We start from the raw sequence: 18,366 nt of genomic DNA on the forward strand, positions 1-18,366 counted from the left end.
AGAATGTCATTCTGCTGCCTGTCATTTTCCATAAGCATGCATAGATCGGTGAGCAGAACTTGAGGAAGGGGAAATAGAAGGATCAGGCACAAAGGCACGAGCGACTAGTTAAAGTAAGCTGAATTACCAAGGGAAAAGATGCTTTATTCAGAACATCTTTTAAATAAAAAAATCTGATTTCCTGGAGAGTGCTGAGTTTTTCATATTCTCAGTTATCTTTAGAAAAAGAAATGTAGGTCTATTTATTTTGGTCATTTAAACTACCCATGAAGCACAGCTTTTCATTTGTGTTGAGATTTTTTTTTAATACTGCACACCTGAAAAGTTGATGTGAAAGTAGGTATTAAGGGTTTTTTGTTTGTACTTTAAGTTAGTTAGTAATTTATAAAAATGAAAAAATTTCTTACTGGTTATTGGTCATTAGTTAGTAACTTCTAACTTTTGTTGTATTAAATGTTAAAAAGAAAAAGATACAATTCACATGTTCTGTGAATGTTTAGTGGGTATTGGAAGCCTCATGTGATCAATTCTATTTAGTAATATGGATGTCTCTCAGTTACGTTATGATACAGTCTTACAGGTGCTTAGCAAAGCACCTGTGTCTTGTTTAGCGAAGTTTCTTAACTTCTGCAACGAGCAAGACGATGTGCTTGAAAAATAATACTGAAAGTAAAACTGCAAGTAGCTTTAAAAAATGTCATCTCCTTCTGCTTACAGGTATTTTCCAATGGAGATGATCAGCTGGAGAAGGCAATGGAAGAGATACTGAGGGATTCTGAAAAAGACCAGAACAATTTCACTGCTCTCCGAGAAGGTTCCAATGATGCAAGCAGCCAGGCAGCTGGAGATGGGTCAGCAGGTCAAACAAATCAGCCATCTTTGCACCTTGTTTTAGACCCTTCTACTACAGGTATTGCTAAAGTGCTTCCCCCCACCCCAATAATATATGGCAGTTTTTTCCTTTATGTGGATTCAAGTTAACCTTAAAGTGAATGTAAAGCTTTCTGGAACTTTATTCCAAAACTACACTGGAGAATACCCTGGAGCCTCCCCGCCTTTTCTCATTAGTTGAGGATTATAGACAGGAATAGATTGTCATCAGATTTATACTCTGTGCTGCTCTGTTTTGGTCAAAATAATTTTAATTTTGTCTCCAGTCATAGGTGAGTTAGGAGTAAGTATCGGTAACTTGATAACTTGTTAAATAGACTATAGATGAGGTGGAGATGCTGCTGATGGAGTAAAAGAAATTTCAGGGCCCTGTTCACTGGCAGTACTACCTGCTAATGAAATACACCCTGAGCAAACTGATAAACTTTTCAGCTTTGGTTTTATCACGAGGTATCAATAAGGACAGCTTTAGGTTTGACATTTGCTGGGAATGATTGTGGTACTTTGCTGGTATTTGAGATTTTGATGAAAAAGGGAGGACTGAAAGCCTATCATGTAAACTCCCCCCCCCCCCCCCCCAAGCCTGTCTGTTTCTTGGGTCCAGAAGTATGTAGAAGCTATTGAATAATCTTAAGACTCAATTTTAGAAATTTGCTCATGTTGCTTTGATTTACACTTTTGTGAAAGCTCATCTGGACTCTTCATTTGGATTTTTACTTTTGAATTACACTGGCTACTCATAACTGCTGATATTTTGTGCAGGGTAGCAGTCTACACTGAAACATAATATAAGAAAATGAATAATTACCAAAGAATTTGGGTATTTTCAGCTACCTTTTGACAGCTTTTTTTTTTTTAATATTAGGAATACAAGGCTGTGGCCACCTCTGTGGGCCTTGAATTAGAATTTTTTTCCCCTCAGTAGCATGCAGAGCACTTCTGTGGCATTGTGTCAGATAAATTCCGTAGCATCTGTTTGGAAAGTAAAAAAAAAAAAAAAAAAAAAGTTTTTTGTGGTAGAATAAGATATATAGCTTTTGCATCATGTAAACACTCTTCTCTTAATTACATGTATGCTGTATTTTAGAACCGTCTGTTTTGAGAAACTTACCTACTGTCTACCTGTTTGACATGATTTTTAGGCTGATGTGCTTCAAACAGAACACAACCCTTAGCATGAATGAACAAAGAAATACTTGTAAATACTTTTTTTTTCCCTGCTCTCCAATACAAATAATTCAATTCTTCAACTTTTATGATTGAAGTATTAGCTATAGTAATAAGAAATAGAAATAACAGAGGGCAGATGGCTTAGAGAGGTTTGAAATGTCCATCTTGGGAGATACTAAAACTCAGCTGGACAGGGCCCTGAGTAACCTTATCCAGTTTTGAAACTAGCCCTGATCTAACCCAGTCTGTCTTTGAGCAGGAGTTGAAGCTAGATGACCTCTAGAGGTCTTTTCCAACTAAGATTACTCTGATTCTGTACTTAACGAATTTTTCTTCCACCTTTCCTCTCGTTTCTCAAATGTCAAAATGCCTTAAAAAAACACCAGAAAGCAACAACAGCAAAACTCCCAAAAGCTCCCTCAAGATCGCCCCTGTCCCTAGTAGTGTGATAGTGGAAAAAAGAAGACCTCTCTTCTGCTGAGCAGAGGAATGAACAGATATCCCTTTTCTTCTCTCCAGCTCCCTGATGGTTTCATGCAGTTAATATAGCTATCCCAGGAATGTGAACCACAGTTAATAATTCTACACAAGCTGCAAAGACATGGGAGAGAAGAGAATTGGAGGCATCTTTATGCAAAATGATGAGTTGGAATTAGAAGGAGGTATAAGCAAACTAAAGAAAAGAACATCTGGGAAGTAGAACTTAAAGAAAAATAGTGTTCCAGCACTGCTAAAAAGAATCAAAAGGCAATTTGTCCCTATGCCATACTTGGAAACGCATTAGAATAGAGTAGACTTGTTGATATTAAGCTGCCAAATGGATTTCTTACTACTGGAGCTGGACTTCTGACTCCTATGTCCATTCTCAGAAAAAATGGGAGGTTTTGCTGTGGAACTCATTCAGAAAACAATGAGTAAAAATAAAAACAAATGGTTAAAGAAGTGGTTTCTTCATTTTCAGAAATCTCTGCACCAAGGCCATCTTCTCCCAGTGAACCCCCGGAAGAGGACAGCGTATTGTTTAACAAACTGACTTATTTAGGTTGCACAAAGGTGTCTGCCCCTCGAAATGAACCGGAAGCTCTACACGCCATGGCAAACATGAAATCCTCAAGTCAGGCCCCTTTACCTGTAACGCTTTATGTTCCAAACATTCCAGAAGGGTCTGTAAGGTAACATACAAATGTTTCTTTTGTTACTTGCACAGACGCATAAAAGGTGGATTCTGACTTTGTTACACAGGGAAGTAGGATTGCTGGATTTGTGCCTGAAGTTCTTGCTGGAGGCAGCTATCATTGAGAAATTTCTCTGAAGCAGCAAAATACATGCTCAAAATTAACAGTATTAACAATATGCAGTACATAGTCGGTGGTAGCGGTTGCCATACGGTGTCAACAAAAGCATATCTTTCTACCTGCATCGCTGTTCAGATATGATAATAAGAGATATACAGGAAAGGGAGAGCTGGTAATGCCTGTTTTCTCCCACCCTCCCCAGTCTGTAATCACCCTCAAGGTAAATGTGTTGAGACAGTAGTAGTCCCACTGGCCTTGTGTTAGCTGAAGAAGTTTAAGTTTTAGGCTCTTCCATATATGTTGAGGGCTTGAGATGCTAGTCTCTAGTTTCAGGCATTGCTACACTGAAGTCAGGTCTCGCCTGTGTCTGCCTCATGATGCATATGCTGATAGTCTCTAGATACTAGAAAACATTTAGTTGCCCCATGGGAGAAGGGTCTTTTAATTAGCGATGAGAGAGTCAAGGGTTTTTAGTCAGGGTGCAGTAAAGGTGCACCTGTAGCAGTCCTGCATCCAGAAGTAGGGAGCATCTCAATATTCAAGATTTTTATTTTTAAACTCTGATACCAAGATATCTGAAGGGTATGGTTAGATTTCCTTCCTGTCCTGTGCTCCACCTATGTATTGACTATCATCTTGCGCAGGAAGACAGAAGGACCTTCAAGCACATATTTTAAGATGTCATTTGATGTTAATGGCAAAATTACACTGCATGCTTTTATGATGGCAACTGTCACATAGACATGAGAAGTTAGGTGTGCCGTACCTATTTTCGTAGCCATTGTGGCCATTCAGGAAGGTTGTTTGGCAAGTGAAACTGCAGGTTCCTTTGATCTGTAATTGCAGAGGACATCATTAAGCAAAGGACTGCCTAAGAATCTGCACAGAACTGTAAAGGTGGATCCATGTGTGACATAATACACTCCATCAAAGTTCAAGTGACACCAGTGTCATCTTTGAGGAGTGTTTCCATTCCTGGTATCTGAACACTTGTCATGTGGGGTTCCATTTAACATGTCCCACCAATATGACAGTACACTGAATCCTCACTGGGCTTTTCTTGCCTTTAGAAGATTAGTCCTTTAATTTTATTGTTACAGACTTGGGATTCTCTTCCAGGTAACTAATGTTTGTTCACCCTTGATGTGAATGAGCTTATGATCAAGTTGCGAAAAGACGGAGAGCTGTGTAGCTCTATTATTCTTTAAAACTCACTGTCTAGTAGTCCGTTCTAAGACCACCATTCCTGTTGTCTTCTTTAAAGCTTCTGAAATACTCTTTGCACTCTGAGTTTGAGGGGAATTTAAAATTTTGTGTGAGCCCTTAGATCTGTGATTAATATTCACCTGAACATGGCAGCAAGCATTTGCTAAGCTATGTAGTCCTGTAGATTCTGAATAAATCATGTTTTCGTAATGTTTTCTTAATCAGAGATCTAAACGCTTTTATAATGTTGAATTTTTTTTGATCTTTTTATGTAAATCACATTTTCACGATTGCTGTGGTTTCTAAATTTCTACTCTTGTGTTTTTTACAAACGGTTCCAGAGCAACGATGGTCATTGTTATTGCATGCTATAGAGGGACTATATTTGTCTATACTATGGCGTATAAAAGAAATTAAGCCCATGTTACAAGCAGAAGCATTTACATCTTAAATTTGGAAAGCCTGACATTTCTGTTCCTACTGCCCATCTTGTGTACTTGAATTAATTAGTAATTGTAATTAGTTTAGATACTTGTTTATTTAATTGCAGAAAAGCCTTTTAGGTGGGCCTGTTTGTTTTACTGAACTTTTTCTTTGATCTTCCCTGTTCCTTTCCTTGACAGAATAATAGATCAATCAAGCAATGTGGAGATAGCATCTTTTCCAATCTATAAGGTGTTGTTTTGTGTGCGTGGACAAAATGGGACTTCAGAGAGTGACTGTTTTGCATTTACTGAAAGCAGCTGTGGAACAGAAGAGTTCCAGATTCATGTTTTCTCCTGTGAGATTAAAGAGGCAGTAAGTATTAAATGTTGTACAGTGACTGGTAAAAAGGATACAGGCGGTATTTTAAGAAGTTATTCTGGATGCGGAAATGGTATATAGTGCCTTGAAAAATATGTTAACACATATATAATGAGTTTCACAGAATGTGCAGCTAGTCATACCAGAATATTAATATAATTTAATTTTTTTCTTTTAGTATTTCAATAAAATTCCAAAGTGCACTGTAATGGGAATATTTAGAAAGCCTAAGTTTAAGACAAGTATTCTGTTTTTCAGGCCTCATTTGGGTAGGTTTCAGGCTAAAGTTGCAGTGTAGGCCTCGTGAGTTACAAAGAATCATTTTACAGTACTGCCCTAGATATGTTAGGAAGAACTACATGATAGTTTAGGAGAAAAGGATTTTCTAGGGTGGAAAAATAGAGGTTGAAAAAGAAGAAATCTTGCTTTTTGACACCTGTAAGAGCAAGCTGTAAGTTGTGGTGTTAAACACACAACCTGAAAGGTACATTATTCAGCTCCTCTAATGAGTTGCTTTCCTAATCTTGTAATATATATTAACTTACTGAGCATTACATGAGCAGTGAATGTGACGTGAATGGAAATAGGCGATATTATTGTTGAATTTGCTTGGTTAGTAAACACTCGATCTGTATGTTTTGTGTTACATGAGGCATGCTTTGTGTTCAGTATAAGAGGCAAGTGACAATAATTTTATGACCTTCAAAAAGATATCACAATACCCCATTAAAAATACTCTTTTATTTTTGATAAAACTATTAATTCTTTTGCTTTTCCGCAGGTCAGCCGAATTTTATATAGTTTCTCAACAGCATTCAAACGTTCTTCCAAACAAGCATCTGATCATGTTAAGGACTTTGTTCTTCCTACTCCAGATAGTGATGTATACACTTTCAGTGTTTCCTTAGAAGTCAAAGAAGATGATGGAAAAGGAAATTTTAGGTAATCTGCATGGAAAGGGAAAAGTAGAAATCTCTTTGAAAAAAGAGATAAATCCTTTATCAGCTAAAATAGCTACTTGCAGAATGCACATCTACTATAATGCAGTAAAATAGATTTGGCCTCTTTTTGTAAGTAGACTTGTTTATAAAAAGGAAGCTGTTGCTTTGCTTTTACAATTTTCTTCTCTGTACCTTTTCTGTAAACAGATTAAAAATCAGGATACCTTTTTCAAGTTAGTTTCTTTTAAATACATGATTTCAGGTAGGGATGCTTAAGGTAGGCCTGTGTAAATGGAAAAGATAGTAGGAAGTCTGTTAAAAACTTTAGTCAAACCAATTTTCTTGAGTAAATACAATCTAGTGGTCTCTTTTTTTTCCTTTAGATATTATTATTTTTAAATAAGCTAATGAATTCCAAATTTATTGAAGATTTAGAAAATATAAACTTCTCTAAGCATTACAGGGGACAGAAGCAAAGTATTCTTTGTCTGACGGTTAATTACAAGATTTTTTGGAATGGAAGAGGGAATTGATAATAAAGGTTAATTCTGTGAAAATGTCCTTTTTATTTTTGGCTTCATAGCCAGTATATAGCATATTTTCTATAATTTTAAAACCCAAAATACCCTATGCATTTTTGGATAAGTTTGTCTGATAAATCCCCCAGACAGTTAGCATCCTAAATGTGAGCCTATAGTCTGTTTTTCTTCAGTGACGGTTTATTAACATCCAAATGAAGGAGGAGAAGGTCTCTCAAATGAGTTGAGCCATTAGCAGTTTAAGTGGGCTGCTACTTTCTTTTCTGTATCTAAGGGTTGATGTTCTATACCTGTGCTAAAGAAACTTGTTTCTTTGTTCTTTTAGTCCTGTGCCAAAGGATAGAGAGAAATTGTATTTCAAGCTTAAACAGGGAATTGAGAAGAAAGTGGTGATTACAGTTCAGCAACTCTCGAACAAGGAACTGGCAATTGAAAGGTAAGATTCTTGTAAAAATAATACAGGTTAAGTTTTTGAGAGAACAGTATTTAATGTACTTTTCCCTGGCTTTGCAAATTATGTGACAGAAAAAAACCACAATAACACAGAAGGTATTATTGTACAATGTAATTAATTGATTGGTGCACAGTTTTAAATTTCTTTTGAAGTATTTGTGTGATTTTTTTTTTTTTTTTTAGATGAAAACAAGAAATGTAGCCTGTAATATTCAAACATTTCTAGTCTTTTTGCCTTTTAATTGTCTTTTTGAATGTGGTGTTAGGATACTTAAGACATTCAAATGCTTTTGATTCTGCTTTCTGTTGTTTTCAAGTAGTGCAAAAACATCCATTTATTGTAATCCTGCATTACCAGCATCTCGGTGTTGAGTAAAAGTAACCAACTTAGGTTGTCTGAGCTATGTTAAACCTTGGAGCATATTAATCTCTTAGATCAAAGTACTGGAACACTGCAAGTTTGGACTCAACCTGGTGGTTAGAAGAAGCAATCTTTTGGTGGAGTCTTCAAGATGAGTAGGATTCCTTTGTAGTTTTGTTATAATATGATGCTAATGTTTATCTTCGAGTGATGGTGAAGAGCTCAGGAATGGTTGATGACCCATGTTGTATTTCCTGGAAATTACGTGAGGGGGATCCCTTTTGGACAGTATGATCTGCATCTTTTGTGCAAAGCATTTGCATGAGAAGTGAACCACGCATGTGAAGAAAAACAGTTAGTTAATGTGTTCATTAACAGTAGACTCTTGTTACTACAGTAGTAGTAGGTATTGTATTAATTTAAATTAGGAAATTCCTTCTCCATAGCCCAATTTTTAAAAATAGCAAACGCCACCAGATGGCAATCTTATCAAAAGAGTAACAATAGGAGAATTAAATTGTAGTGAAAAAGGAATTCAAGATAACAGACGAATCAAGGAAAAAACCCCACAACCCTCCCAAAACCTAAGACTGATCTTCTAACTTGCTTTCAAGCTCTTATTTCAAAAATGGAACTAAAGTTTTAGGCAAGGAATATACAGCAGAATCTTTTGTCATCATTCTTTTGTATGGTAAAATTGTGCTTATGTGCTACTCATTGGTTTAAAAAAATAATAATATTTTCATTGTATTTTTAATTGAAATAATTTTGGCTTCAGAATTCAGTTAACGAATGGTGAACTCTTTTAAGCATTTCTGACTAGCATTTGATTGTTGGATTTTTTCCCCAAAATGTAAAGCTACCATCCTTAGAAATTAGCTTTTATTTTGACGTTGTTTAGGATATTCAGTTAGGATGTTATTTTTATCACCACAAGTTTTGCTGATAAAAAGTTATTTAATTGGCATGACATACACAGGCTTGTAAGTAATTTTTTTGTGCTTACCCTGCATAATATTAAAATTCAAAACTGGTGTGGAAGATCAATTCAGGTTACATCAGACAGTGAGCTTCTAAGCAATTTAATGTGTCTTCAAAAGTATTTCTAAGTGGAAATGCGAAAACGTGTTGTTGCTAAAGAAATTTTGTCTCTGGTCTAAAGAGTTCAAGAATCTTTCTTGATGGTCTCAGAAAAGTAAACCTGGTATCACTCAGAGAAACTTGCTCTCTCCGGGTGTTGAGATAGGGCCTACAGCTGGGTTGTGTTGATAGAGTAGGTGACTCTCCATTGAGTTACTTTGGCCCTTCCTACCCTTGTGGCCTGTTTGACCTGGGTTTTGCCTGTTTTTATCTAGGTCAAAGCAGGTAAAGAAATAATGTACATTCCTGTCTCCCTGGTTTGAGTCATGGGTGGCACTACATAGATAGGTGCAGTCCCACAGTGTGGGATATCAAGTCTCAGTTGGTTACAGGATTCAAGAAGAAAATTCTGGTTAATGATCGGGGGCTTTAAGAAAGTTGTTCTGAAGAGTGAAATAGCCTTTCACTCTGAGAAATGAGAGACTTGACCCTGTTCTCAATACAGTGGTGTTTAGATATAGTATGCTACTGGTCATACAGGAGAGTTAATACCAAGTTATGTAGGTATAGCTTAGGATAAAGTCTGGACTAGTGTCCTTAGAACTGATGTACAGAATGTTGGTTGGTTGCTCAGTAGTACTGGAAACTCTTAAAGATCATGTTATCATGTTAACTTAATACCATCAGCCTTATCCAGGGGTAGCATTTGTTTTTATATAAATGGAAAGATGTATTAGTGAAGACTATTTTTCAGTTCTTTTTTTTTGCAGGTCTAGAAACTAGTTGAATTTAAACATAGTGCACCTGCACATAGCCACTTGGTAGCCAGCTGTAAGTGCACAAAACCCAACATGTCAGAAGTAGCAAGACAGGCCCACAGTCTATGCAGGTCGTTTTGAATCCTGGGTGTGTGGTTCAGCCTCCTCAAATTGGAGGCTGAATGTGTTGGCAAGTGTTTGCGTAAAATCTAGCTGCTCTGCAAGTGAGGGTCCTGAACTCATTTGAACTCATTTTGCTCTTTGAAGTTAGTGGGAAGAGAAGTCCTGACTTTTCTAGTGGCAGGATGCTGCCAGTCATCATAAGCGTCTGCTTCTGTGAGAGGCAGGGGTTACTTGTTCCTGACTCCCACTCTTTTGGAAGCACGCTTCCTAAAAATTTTGGCTGGCACACATCAGAACTTGTGTACATCTGAGAGATGCACAGCAAGAGCTAGGATCTGTGAGCTGTTGTCTTTGAAAAGCACAGATATTTTGCCTGCCTCTGATCTTAGCCTTAGAGTTTTCTTTAGCAGATGTCCCAGAAGCTAGTGACCCCTCTGCTATTATAAATTATAGCCCTCTCAGAGCTGTTTCTACCCCAGAAACAAAACGTAGTAAGTCAGTCTACTCTAATGTTCTGCCTGGTCTAATTAGTCACTCAGAGAAGCCTGCCTGTGTGCTTAAATACAAGTCCTAGCATCCTAGCTACCTTGCTTGCTTTGCATGGCACTGTGTTATGCTGAATAGATAAATCAAAATTGTTGTCTACTGTTTTATTTACCACTTTGATTTTTAAGATTCTAGTAGTGGAAGTGTATGGAGAAGGAAAAATACAATTGTGGATGTAAGTTACTGTTTAAGTGTAATGAGGTGGAAAATGAAAATCATATACCCAAATGTAATAGGGGCAAACTTCCTAGATGGTGTAGTAATTGCATATCTTAAGACTTATACAGTTAATAGCATTATTGAAATGATAGTTGCTATTATATCTCTGTTCATGATACAGTGTGCTTGCCTGAAAGCTGTGAAACTGTTCCGTCTTCATTGCTAACCTATGAAGGTTCAAATAATCTCTTACAATTTATGTTTGCTGAAAAATCTAAATTTTCATTTGGATAAGTGGTTTGTCCGGATGACAGAACTGCTTTTGTTCAGACTTAGAGAAGATGGGAATGGGGGGGCTCTTCCTGGTGCATTCAAATACCTGGTTGTGAGGGTATGGAGGAGATGGAGCCAGAATCTTCTTGGAGGTTCAGAGTGGTAGGATTAGAGTCAACAGACACAAGTTAACGTCACTGAAAATTCCTCTGTTGAATTAGGCCAGTTGTTGTCAATACAAAGGGAGCTGAGTGTTGGAATGGGTTGCCAAAAGACATCATTCATCCTCTGTTCTCGGAGGTGCTCAGAACATGGCTTGACAAAGCCCTGGCAACCTGTTTCAAGTTGGTCCTCTTTTGAGTAGAGGTTTGGGCCGGATTGCTTGTAGAGATCACTTCTGGTTTACATTGTTCTGAGAGTCAGTGATAAAAAGTGGTGTGTCTGATTATTAGGGAACTGAGCTGTACAGAAGAAAAATTCTCAAAGCAAAACCCTCTGAAATATGACCACAATTTTCCATAACATTTCATGATGCAATTGCTTTCAAGTTTTGGGGTTTTTTCCTCATTTGAGATCTAACATTTTTTAAAGTCTGTGCAAAACAGCTTGCAGCTTATGTTACAAATACATAATTCTGTTTGGTATTTTTTTATTCATAATAGAGTATGTTCAAAGGAGAGAAAGATAAAGATGATTTGCAGAAACTTCAGACCTGAATTTGTGCCTTCAATATTCAGAAAGTTCAAAAGTCTGAATGTTTTACTCTTAAAAATATCAAGAACATTTTCTTATTAAATGATTGGACAGGAATTCTGGAATTCAAGGCCCTGTATAATACAGAAGTTCAGCTTTAAAAAATAAAGAAAAGTCTAAAAATCAAGCAAATTGGTTTTTTTTAAGGGCCCGTGATACTACATGGTGTTTTACACTAGTGACATTATGGATGATAGAATGGGTGAATTTATAACTTCTCATATGATTGTATGAAACAATTTTTAAAAGGGACGGGGGAGAGAGTGCATTTCTTCTTGCCAATTGGCATCACAAATGTATAGGAATTGTTGGTATCTTTAAACTCAATATTCAAAGTTGTCTTTAAGAATAATTGATTGTTCACAGGTCAGACACTAATTTCTATCATCTTCATTCCAGAAAATAATTTCATTGTCATTTCATTTCCTGAGCGTTGCCATAACACTAACAAAAAATTGCCAAGAAAGGTTTTCTTTAAATTAGAAGCAGTAGGTGGCTGTGCCATTATGTTCAAGAAAATACTTTTGTATTTTGAAAAGCTAATATCTGTATTTTTTTATTTTTTCTTTTTTTCTTTTTTTAATAAACTTCACAGATGCTTTGGGATGCTACTAAGCCCTGGACGAAATGTGAAGAACAGTGACATGCATTTACTAGACATGGTAATACTTAGCTCTAATAACCTGTTTAGCAAGAGGTGATGTAAAAAAAACCAAACAAAACCCAACAAAACAAACCTCTTGTCTGTTTGGTTTTTGTTTCTTAAATCCTGGGGTTTATATCTTCGAACTAGAAACAAACTTGTTACACACAATGGACAAAACATTTCAATTAATGTCGAAACCTGTGGCATCTGTTTTTTTGTTCTGAAGCACTGATTAGGTCAGCTGACAGCTGGTTCTTACAAATAACTAAGCGTTCTGTATTGTGTTAAGCAAGTTGCCTAAAAATTTAGAGCAAATAATTGTTTTTATATTTGGGAAATGGTCTTATTTTTCCAAGGTGCTGAAAACTTTGCCTTTATTTGCTTGATTTGAATTTAAATTCTTGCTCAGAGTTTGAAGTATTCACTTGTCTTCTACAATCTTCATTTCTTATGAGTTGCTTCTAAGAGAACTACAGAATAATATGATACTTTCTGTTACAATATCACTTTAGTTTGATCCCAGTTTTGCCTAGTCCATTTCTTTACTCATGTTGATGATTCTAGCTATCAGTCTTTAGTTCTCTTGTCAGACTGTTTTATTTGCCTGTTTGTATCTACTAGCTCATTTTTTCTGGTTTATTTGCGGACATGAGTTCCGGTTTTCCATTTTTATTATTTGGTTATAGTGAGTTATGGAGCATAATGAATTGGCTTCTATAAGTCCATATAACACCTTTTTACTGTATGGACTGTATATTTGAATTCCTGTCTTTACTCCGCTTGTAATTCTATTTACATTTACATTCCAAGTACATTTAACTTCTGGGTGTAATGGCTTATTAGTTCATTTCTTGGCTATAGCGTATACGTATATGGCTATAGCGTATACGTATAAATTCATGTTTTCCTTTCAACTGTCTTTCTCCCTGTTTAAATCTGGAGAAGTTGGTCACTCTTATTGCTGTACCACAAATTGGATTGCAGAGTAGGAATGTCAGTCTCCTTTCATCTATAAAGAAGCTACTGTACAGGCCTGCTGGATCCGTAGGAACTGTCCCAGCAGACTTCAGGAGGCATGTGCTTGCCTCATGCTAGTAATAGCTCATATGAGCAGCAGCAAAGAAATACTTGTAGAAATTTCAGATGTATAGCATAAGATTATTTTAACCACATATAGAGACATTGCTGTTAGTATTAACTTTATCATATGTGGCTGTTTTGACTTTATTTGCATATTGTCCTGAAATTTAGCTCTTTAAATCTCAAATTGCTATGAACTGGAATTCCAGTCCATTGGCATACTTACAAATGTAAGTCCATGCCTGAGCAACTCAGGGAAAAATCTGGCAGAGGTATAATTGTGGATTGGGAAAAATCAGACTGACCGTTGGGTTGGAGTTGTTAAGGTCTTAGTCTCTTAAGTTTTTGGGTTCATGGGGCTTTTTTTCTGGATCATTTCTGTGTATACTGTGGGGCTAGTTTAATTTTATGAAGTCTCTTGTAACTCATCCTCTCCTAACCACCATATCAGCTGCTCAGAAAGTAGAGCAGCAGACATCCCACCATGCTTTCATGCTTATCATAAGCATTAAAAAAAAGTTTATAAACTGTCTTGTCTTCAGTTTCGTACGTAATGTTTCTCTTCTTCTCTTCTAATTTTTCTTCTTTCTCTCCTATTTCCTTATAACCTTTCTCAATCCATTTTTTCATATTCTTTATTTAGATTGTGTTCTCTAGAGCAAACACAATCTTACTCTGAAGTTCCTAGAACTATTTCCCCTACCCATGCTCAACCTCTTTGATCTCAAACCTTGACTCTAATAGAATCCTGTATGTTTTTATTTTCAGGAATCCATGGGAAAGAGTTCTGATGGCAAGGCTTATGTAATTACTGGAATGTGGAATCCTAATGCACCCATGTTTCTAGTACTTAATGAGGAAACTCCTAAAGGTAAGGTAATGTAATTTGTAAACTTGTTTTACCCGACATGGGTTTGGTGTATGTATTTTCTTCTGGGACTCAAGGGTACACATGTCTGAGTACATATACCATTATGTTCCAAGAGTCCGTGGCTAGGAACTTTTCTGTATAAACATATGCAACATAGAAATGTGGATAATTATGCATAGAACTGTGTGTTGCTGATTTGGAGACATTAAATTAGTGTTTGGGGCCTATCTGCCTGTTCCCTGTTTATCGGGTCTTTTTGGTCCTATGCATGCAGAAGTTGCTTTTCACCTTCTGTACTCGGCAAAGCAGTATAAATAGTAGGCATTGCTATTATCTTTCTTTTAGTTTTGAGGTGAGTTGATTACAAATAGTGTTACATCCCCTTCATCTTGGGGCAGCTGGAAGTGATGCACTGAAGTGCTTGATTATATAGGACATTTTCTTATTGCTAGAATTTACATTCACTGATGTGATGTAAAAAGTTTGAATGCAAATCTAGACTTTGTTTCCTATCCCAAGGCAGAACTCACATCAGTTGCTTAAAGGCTTATCTGAGTATGTACAGCCAGTGTCACTGTTCTTGCTGATGGATTTTCAACCACTTTATTTCTAGTAGCATATAGGTAAAACTCTTGCTGTGCAGCATGACACGGTTTCTGTTTTACGGTATGACTTTGTGTGTGTGTGGTGGGGTTTGGTTTTGTGGTGTGGGGTTTTTTTGTGTGTGTGTGTTTTTTTGGTGTGTTGTGGTTTTTTTTTTTTTTTTTTAAATGCCCTCTGCCCTTGCCTCTCTGGTCTGATAAGACAAGGGAACCTAGGGATCCATAATGTCTGATTCTAAATGTTATTTTAAAAATCCATGCTTCCTGCAAGAAAGATATCAGTAGTGATGCAACATGATGGTTACTACCTCTTTCTGTGATGAATGTTTCCAGAAGCAGCAAACCTTTTCTTGCACTGTAAACCTGCAAGATACACTTGGACTATTTCAGTCTCATCCTCTGGTCAGTTGATCCTGCATTCTCCTCTACTTGAAAAAGTTGGAGTTCTGCTTCAGTATCAGGAAGATGGGGCTACTACAGATTAAGATTACTGATCCGTGCTTTGCTTTAAAAATATGTTTTGCTGCTATGAGGACTGTGTGACCCGGAGAGTGGGACAGGGAGGGGTAAAATGTTTGGAGTCCTTTTAACTGACAGAGTATGAGCACAGACATAAAAAATGATCTGAAGTGTTTCTTAGTGTTATGAGAGGATTTAGGACAAACAATGCTGTAGGAGATCCTTGACACTGATTTGCTATACATATATATATGCCCTCAGCAGTAAGTTTACACTGTAAAATGTGACCTTATCCTGTGTATGTTCTTTTTGTCTGATGGGAATCATATATCTCAATGCTGTTTTCTTTGCATGATGTTTTGCTCCGGTATTTAAAACAAAGACGCACTGTCTGTACGCTGTTTAATGCATACTCTCATTCTATGCAGCAGGCATGTAGGGTGTAGAACTGATAAATAAAATGGGTGCAATAGAATCAATAATTATATAGAAAGGGTTTTCAATTCGAACAACAATTTACTTCTGTCATTTATTGTTTTGAGAAATTGGAACTTTAACTAATTTTTCTGTATGTGACTTACTTTTGTGTTTTAGATAAGCGTGTATTCATGACTGTGGCAGTGGATATGGTTGTTACTGAAGTAGTAGAGCCAGTCCGGTTTTTGCTGGAGACTGTTGTGCGTGTGTATCCTGCCAATGAACGTTTTTGGTACTTCAGCAGAAAAACCTTCACAGAAACTTTTTATATGAAACTAAAACAGGTAATGCATATTGGTTTTTTAAAGAAAAGTTGATGTTGGGAGCATTTGTCTCGTCTGACTTAATTTGGTCTTTATAAAAGTTAGCATGGCAGTTCCACCTCAGTAGTTGTTTCTTTTAACTCTTTATTTCTGAGATGCTTAAATGCGTAATGGTTAAATAGCATATATAAACGTTCAATGCTTTTGTAAACTGAATTATAATGAGTCATAAGTCATTGGCTTTGTGGGCTTAAACAATTTTGAACCTACCTATTGAATTCTTAATAATTTCACACAATCTGACCTGTGTGCAGACATCTAAAGGAAGTCCATTTGATTGGTAAAATTAGGAAATGACTCTTTAATTGTTCACTGTAAAACAAACTAATATGTAACAAAGGGAAATCCTGGCTACTGAGGTTCAAACTGTGAAGGTAGGTGGCTGTAAGAATATAATCCATTAAAGGCAAAGGAACCTAATGCAGAGGTTTAAAAGAGTTAAGCTATTACTATTGTTTTTTCAAAGTATCTGAGAAGGTAGATTTCTCCATGTTTTCGAAAAGAGAAGTTTGGAATAACCTTATCTGGAGAAGTAAGTTCTGCTGCATGGAGAAGTTGCCATGTTTTCACTCCTGTGGTTGCTGATGAGGGTATAGAATGAACTATGTTCTTGTCTTTTGCTGCCTCAGGATTTTATGAAATGTGAGGCTAAGAGCATTATTGTTGCAGTGATTCATTAGCATTGTTTATGTGATTTCTTGTTGATGATAATAACCTTATGAGATGTTCAAATAGCAGTAAAGAAATAAACATTTTTAGCAAACTCTTCTCTCTGAAGTATTTCAGTTTGCCAGTCCCTTGGAGTTTGGCTTTTAAATCAAGTTGTAGAAATGCTGCTTGATTCTACAGGGGGGAAAGTGGTTAAGATGGAGCTTAATGCATAGTTGTGTATTTCCTCTATGTTAGCTTTCCCAGTCCTGTGCTTGTGTGATTAATGTGCATTTATTTCTTCCTTAAGCACTGAGAGATGATATATCTGTCTCATTGGGTAATGTTTGTTGAATAGTTATCTGTTAAGTAGAACGCTAAAGTCTCTTCCATTTTTGGCATTGGGTGAGGTACGTAAAGTATGTATGTCTGCCCGTTATCACTGTAGGAAGGTGTGCAACTGCACCCTCCTGCAGCGACTGTTGACCTGCTTTCTCCAAAGACTTACGTTGTGGCATTGGTTCAAAAAGTCAACAGCAGAGGCTAACTGTGGTCCATCATCTTTGACTAATGAAACCAAAGAGCAGTGATTTAATTTTACTGAGCCTAATGTGAATATTTGAGTTGTCGTCTTCCTGTGGGGTACAGTAATAGGTCTGAAAAAACAAGCTATGTTGATATTACGTGGCAAAAGTGTTGCTGTGTTTAACACTTGGTGAGTAAATAAATCTCATGCACTGCTGTTTCTGTATTTCTTCTAGAGATTAGCATAGCAACTTAGAATTTAAGAAAATCTGAGAAAACCAACTGTTCTATGCAAATGTTGAGAATATCTACATTTTAAAGAAAATACATTTGAAAATACTACGTTCGCAGCTGTTTGATACTTATCTATAGTCAGTTAAGCTTTCCTTTTAAATCACTTACTCAATTAAAAATGGTACAGTTGTAATATGGATGCTTTCTTTTTTACTTTCTCACCCCTTACAATGTGACAAACATACACGTGCCTCCCCTGCCTGAAGAAACACATGCATTTCTTCCTGCTGTAAAATTCTGAGGAGCTGTTCTGCAGATTTTTGGGAAAGGAATACTTCTAATCTTTGTAATCTTTCTACAAGATTAGGTCCTGAATATGGATGACAGGATCTCTCTGGTTGACCTGTAGCAAGTCTTTATTTAGCCAGTTATTGGTTGGATGGTTTGTATTGCAGTAGCTGTTCCTGCCGATACTTCTGAAAGACACTGTACCTCAGGGCACTCTTACTCCTTAGAAAATAACTTTGCAGATGGCATTGGGATCAACCATTTGTGAACCTTCTGGGAAAGCAGTTGAGCCTAAGTATATTCTAGGGAATGTAACAGTGGATTAGTATCAAAAGCCTCAGCTCCAAAGATAGATGGCTTCTCTGCGCAGGACAATGAATCCTGTGGTATAATTTCCTGCTGAGCTATCAGTCAGTGTGCCAATGTAGCGTGTTTGACTGCGGGTGAGAAATTCATGCGTGCAGTCTGCCTGGTTCTAAGTTCTAGCATGCAGAGCCCTTGGCAGGAAACTTTTTAGGCTTGGGCTGTCTCAGCAAGGTGCCATTCCAATAAGGAAGCATCCATTACTGGTGTTCCAAAAGGAAGCAAGCAATGAAATGGCATTTTCCTGCAAGGGGTAAATGGGACCTGTCTGTATTGGCAGAGAGAAGTCAGAACTCTTCTGAGGAAGGATTCAGATAGATTTAATAGTCTGAACTGAGATTGGTGAGGTGCAGTCAAATATGAGGAGTGACATAAATGCAGGTTGCTGTGTGATTTAGGATTGTTCTATCCATCTGTTGGTCTCACTGTTACTCAAGCACATTTTCGTTGTTAGAACATCATCCTTGTAAAGGTGGATTCCTATGGATAGCACATCCA

General features: G+C 36.9%; 1 protein-coding gene across 3 annotated transcripts in view; it reads left to right on the plus strand.

Moving 5' to 3' along the window:
• The window catches only part of RABGAP1L (RAB GTPase activating protein 1 like), a 261,343-nt gene that overhangs the window by 22,154 nt on the left and 220,823 nt on the right, over nt 1-18,366 (plus strand). For all 3 annotated transcript variants that reach the window (XM_059822057.1, XM_059822058.1, XM_059822059.1), the window contains exons 4-11: nt 718-910; nt 3,023-3,233; nt 5,186-5,360; nt 6,148-6,308; nt 7,172-7,282; nt 11,948-12,014; nt 13,847-13,949; nt 15,605-15,771. In XM_059822057.1, the coding sequence (XP_059678040.1) occupies nt 718-910; nt 3,023-3,233; nt 5,186-5,360; nt 6,148-6,308; nt 7,172-7,282; nt 11,948-12,014; nt 13,847-13,949; nt 15,605-15,771 (1,188 nt within the window). The remainder of the gene's footprint in view (nt 1-717; nt 911-3,022; nt 3,234-5,185; nt 5,361-6,147; nt 6,309-7,171; nt 7,283-11,947; nt 12,015-13,846; nt 13,950-15,604; nt 15,772-18,366) is intronic.

This window comes from Gavia stellata, chromosome 10, assembly GCF_030936135.1.
Source record: "Gavia stellata isolate bGavSte3 chromosome 10, bGavSte3.hap2, whole genome shotgun sequence".
In the NCBI taxonomy this organism is placed as follows: domain Eukaryota; kingdom Metazoa; phylum Chordata; class Aves; order Gaviiformes; family Gaviidae; genus Gavia; species Gavia stellata.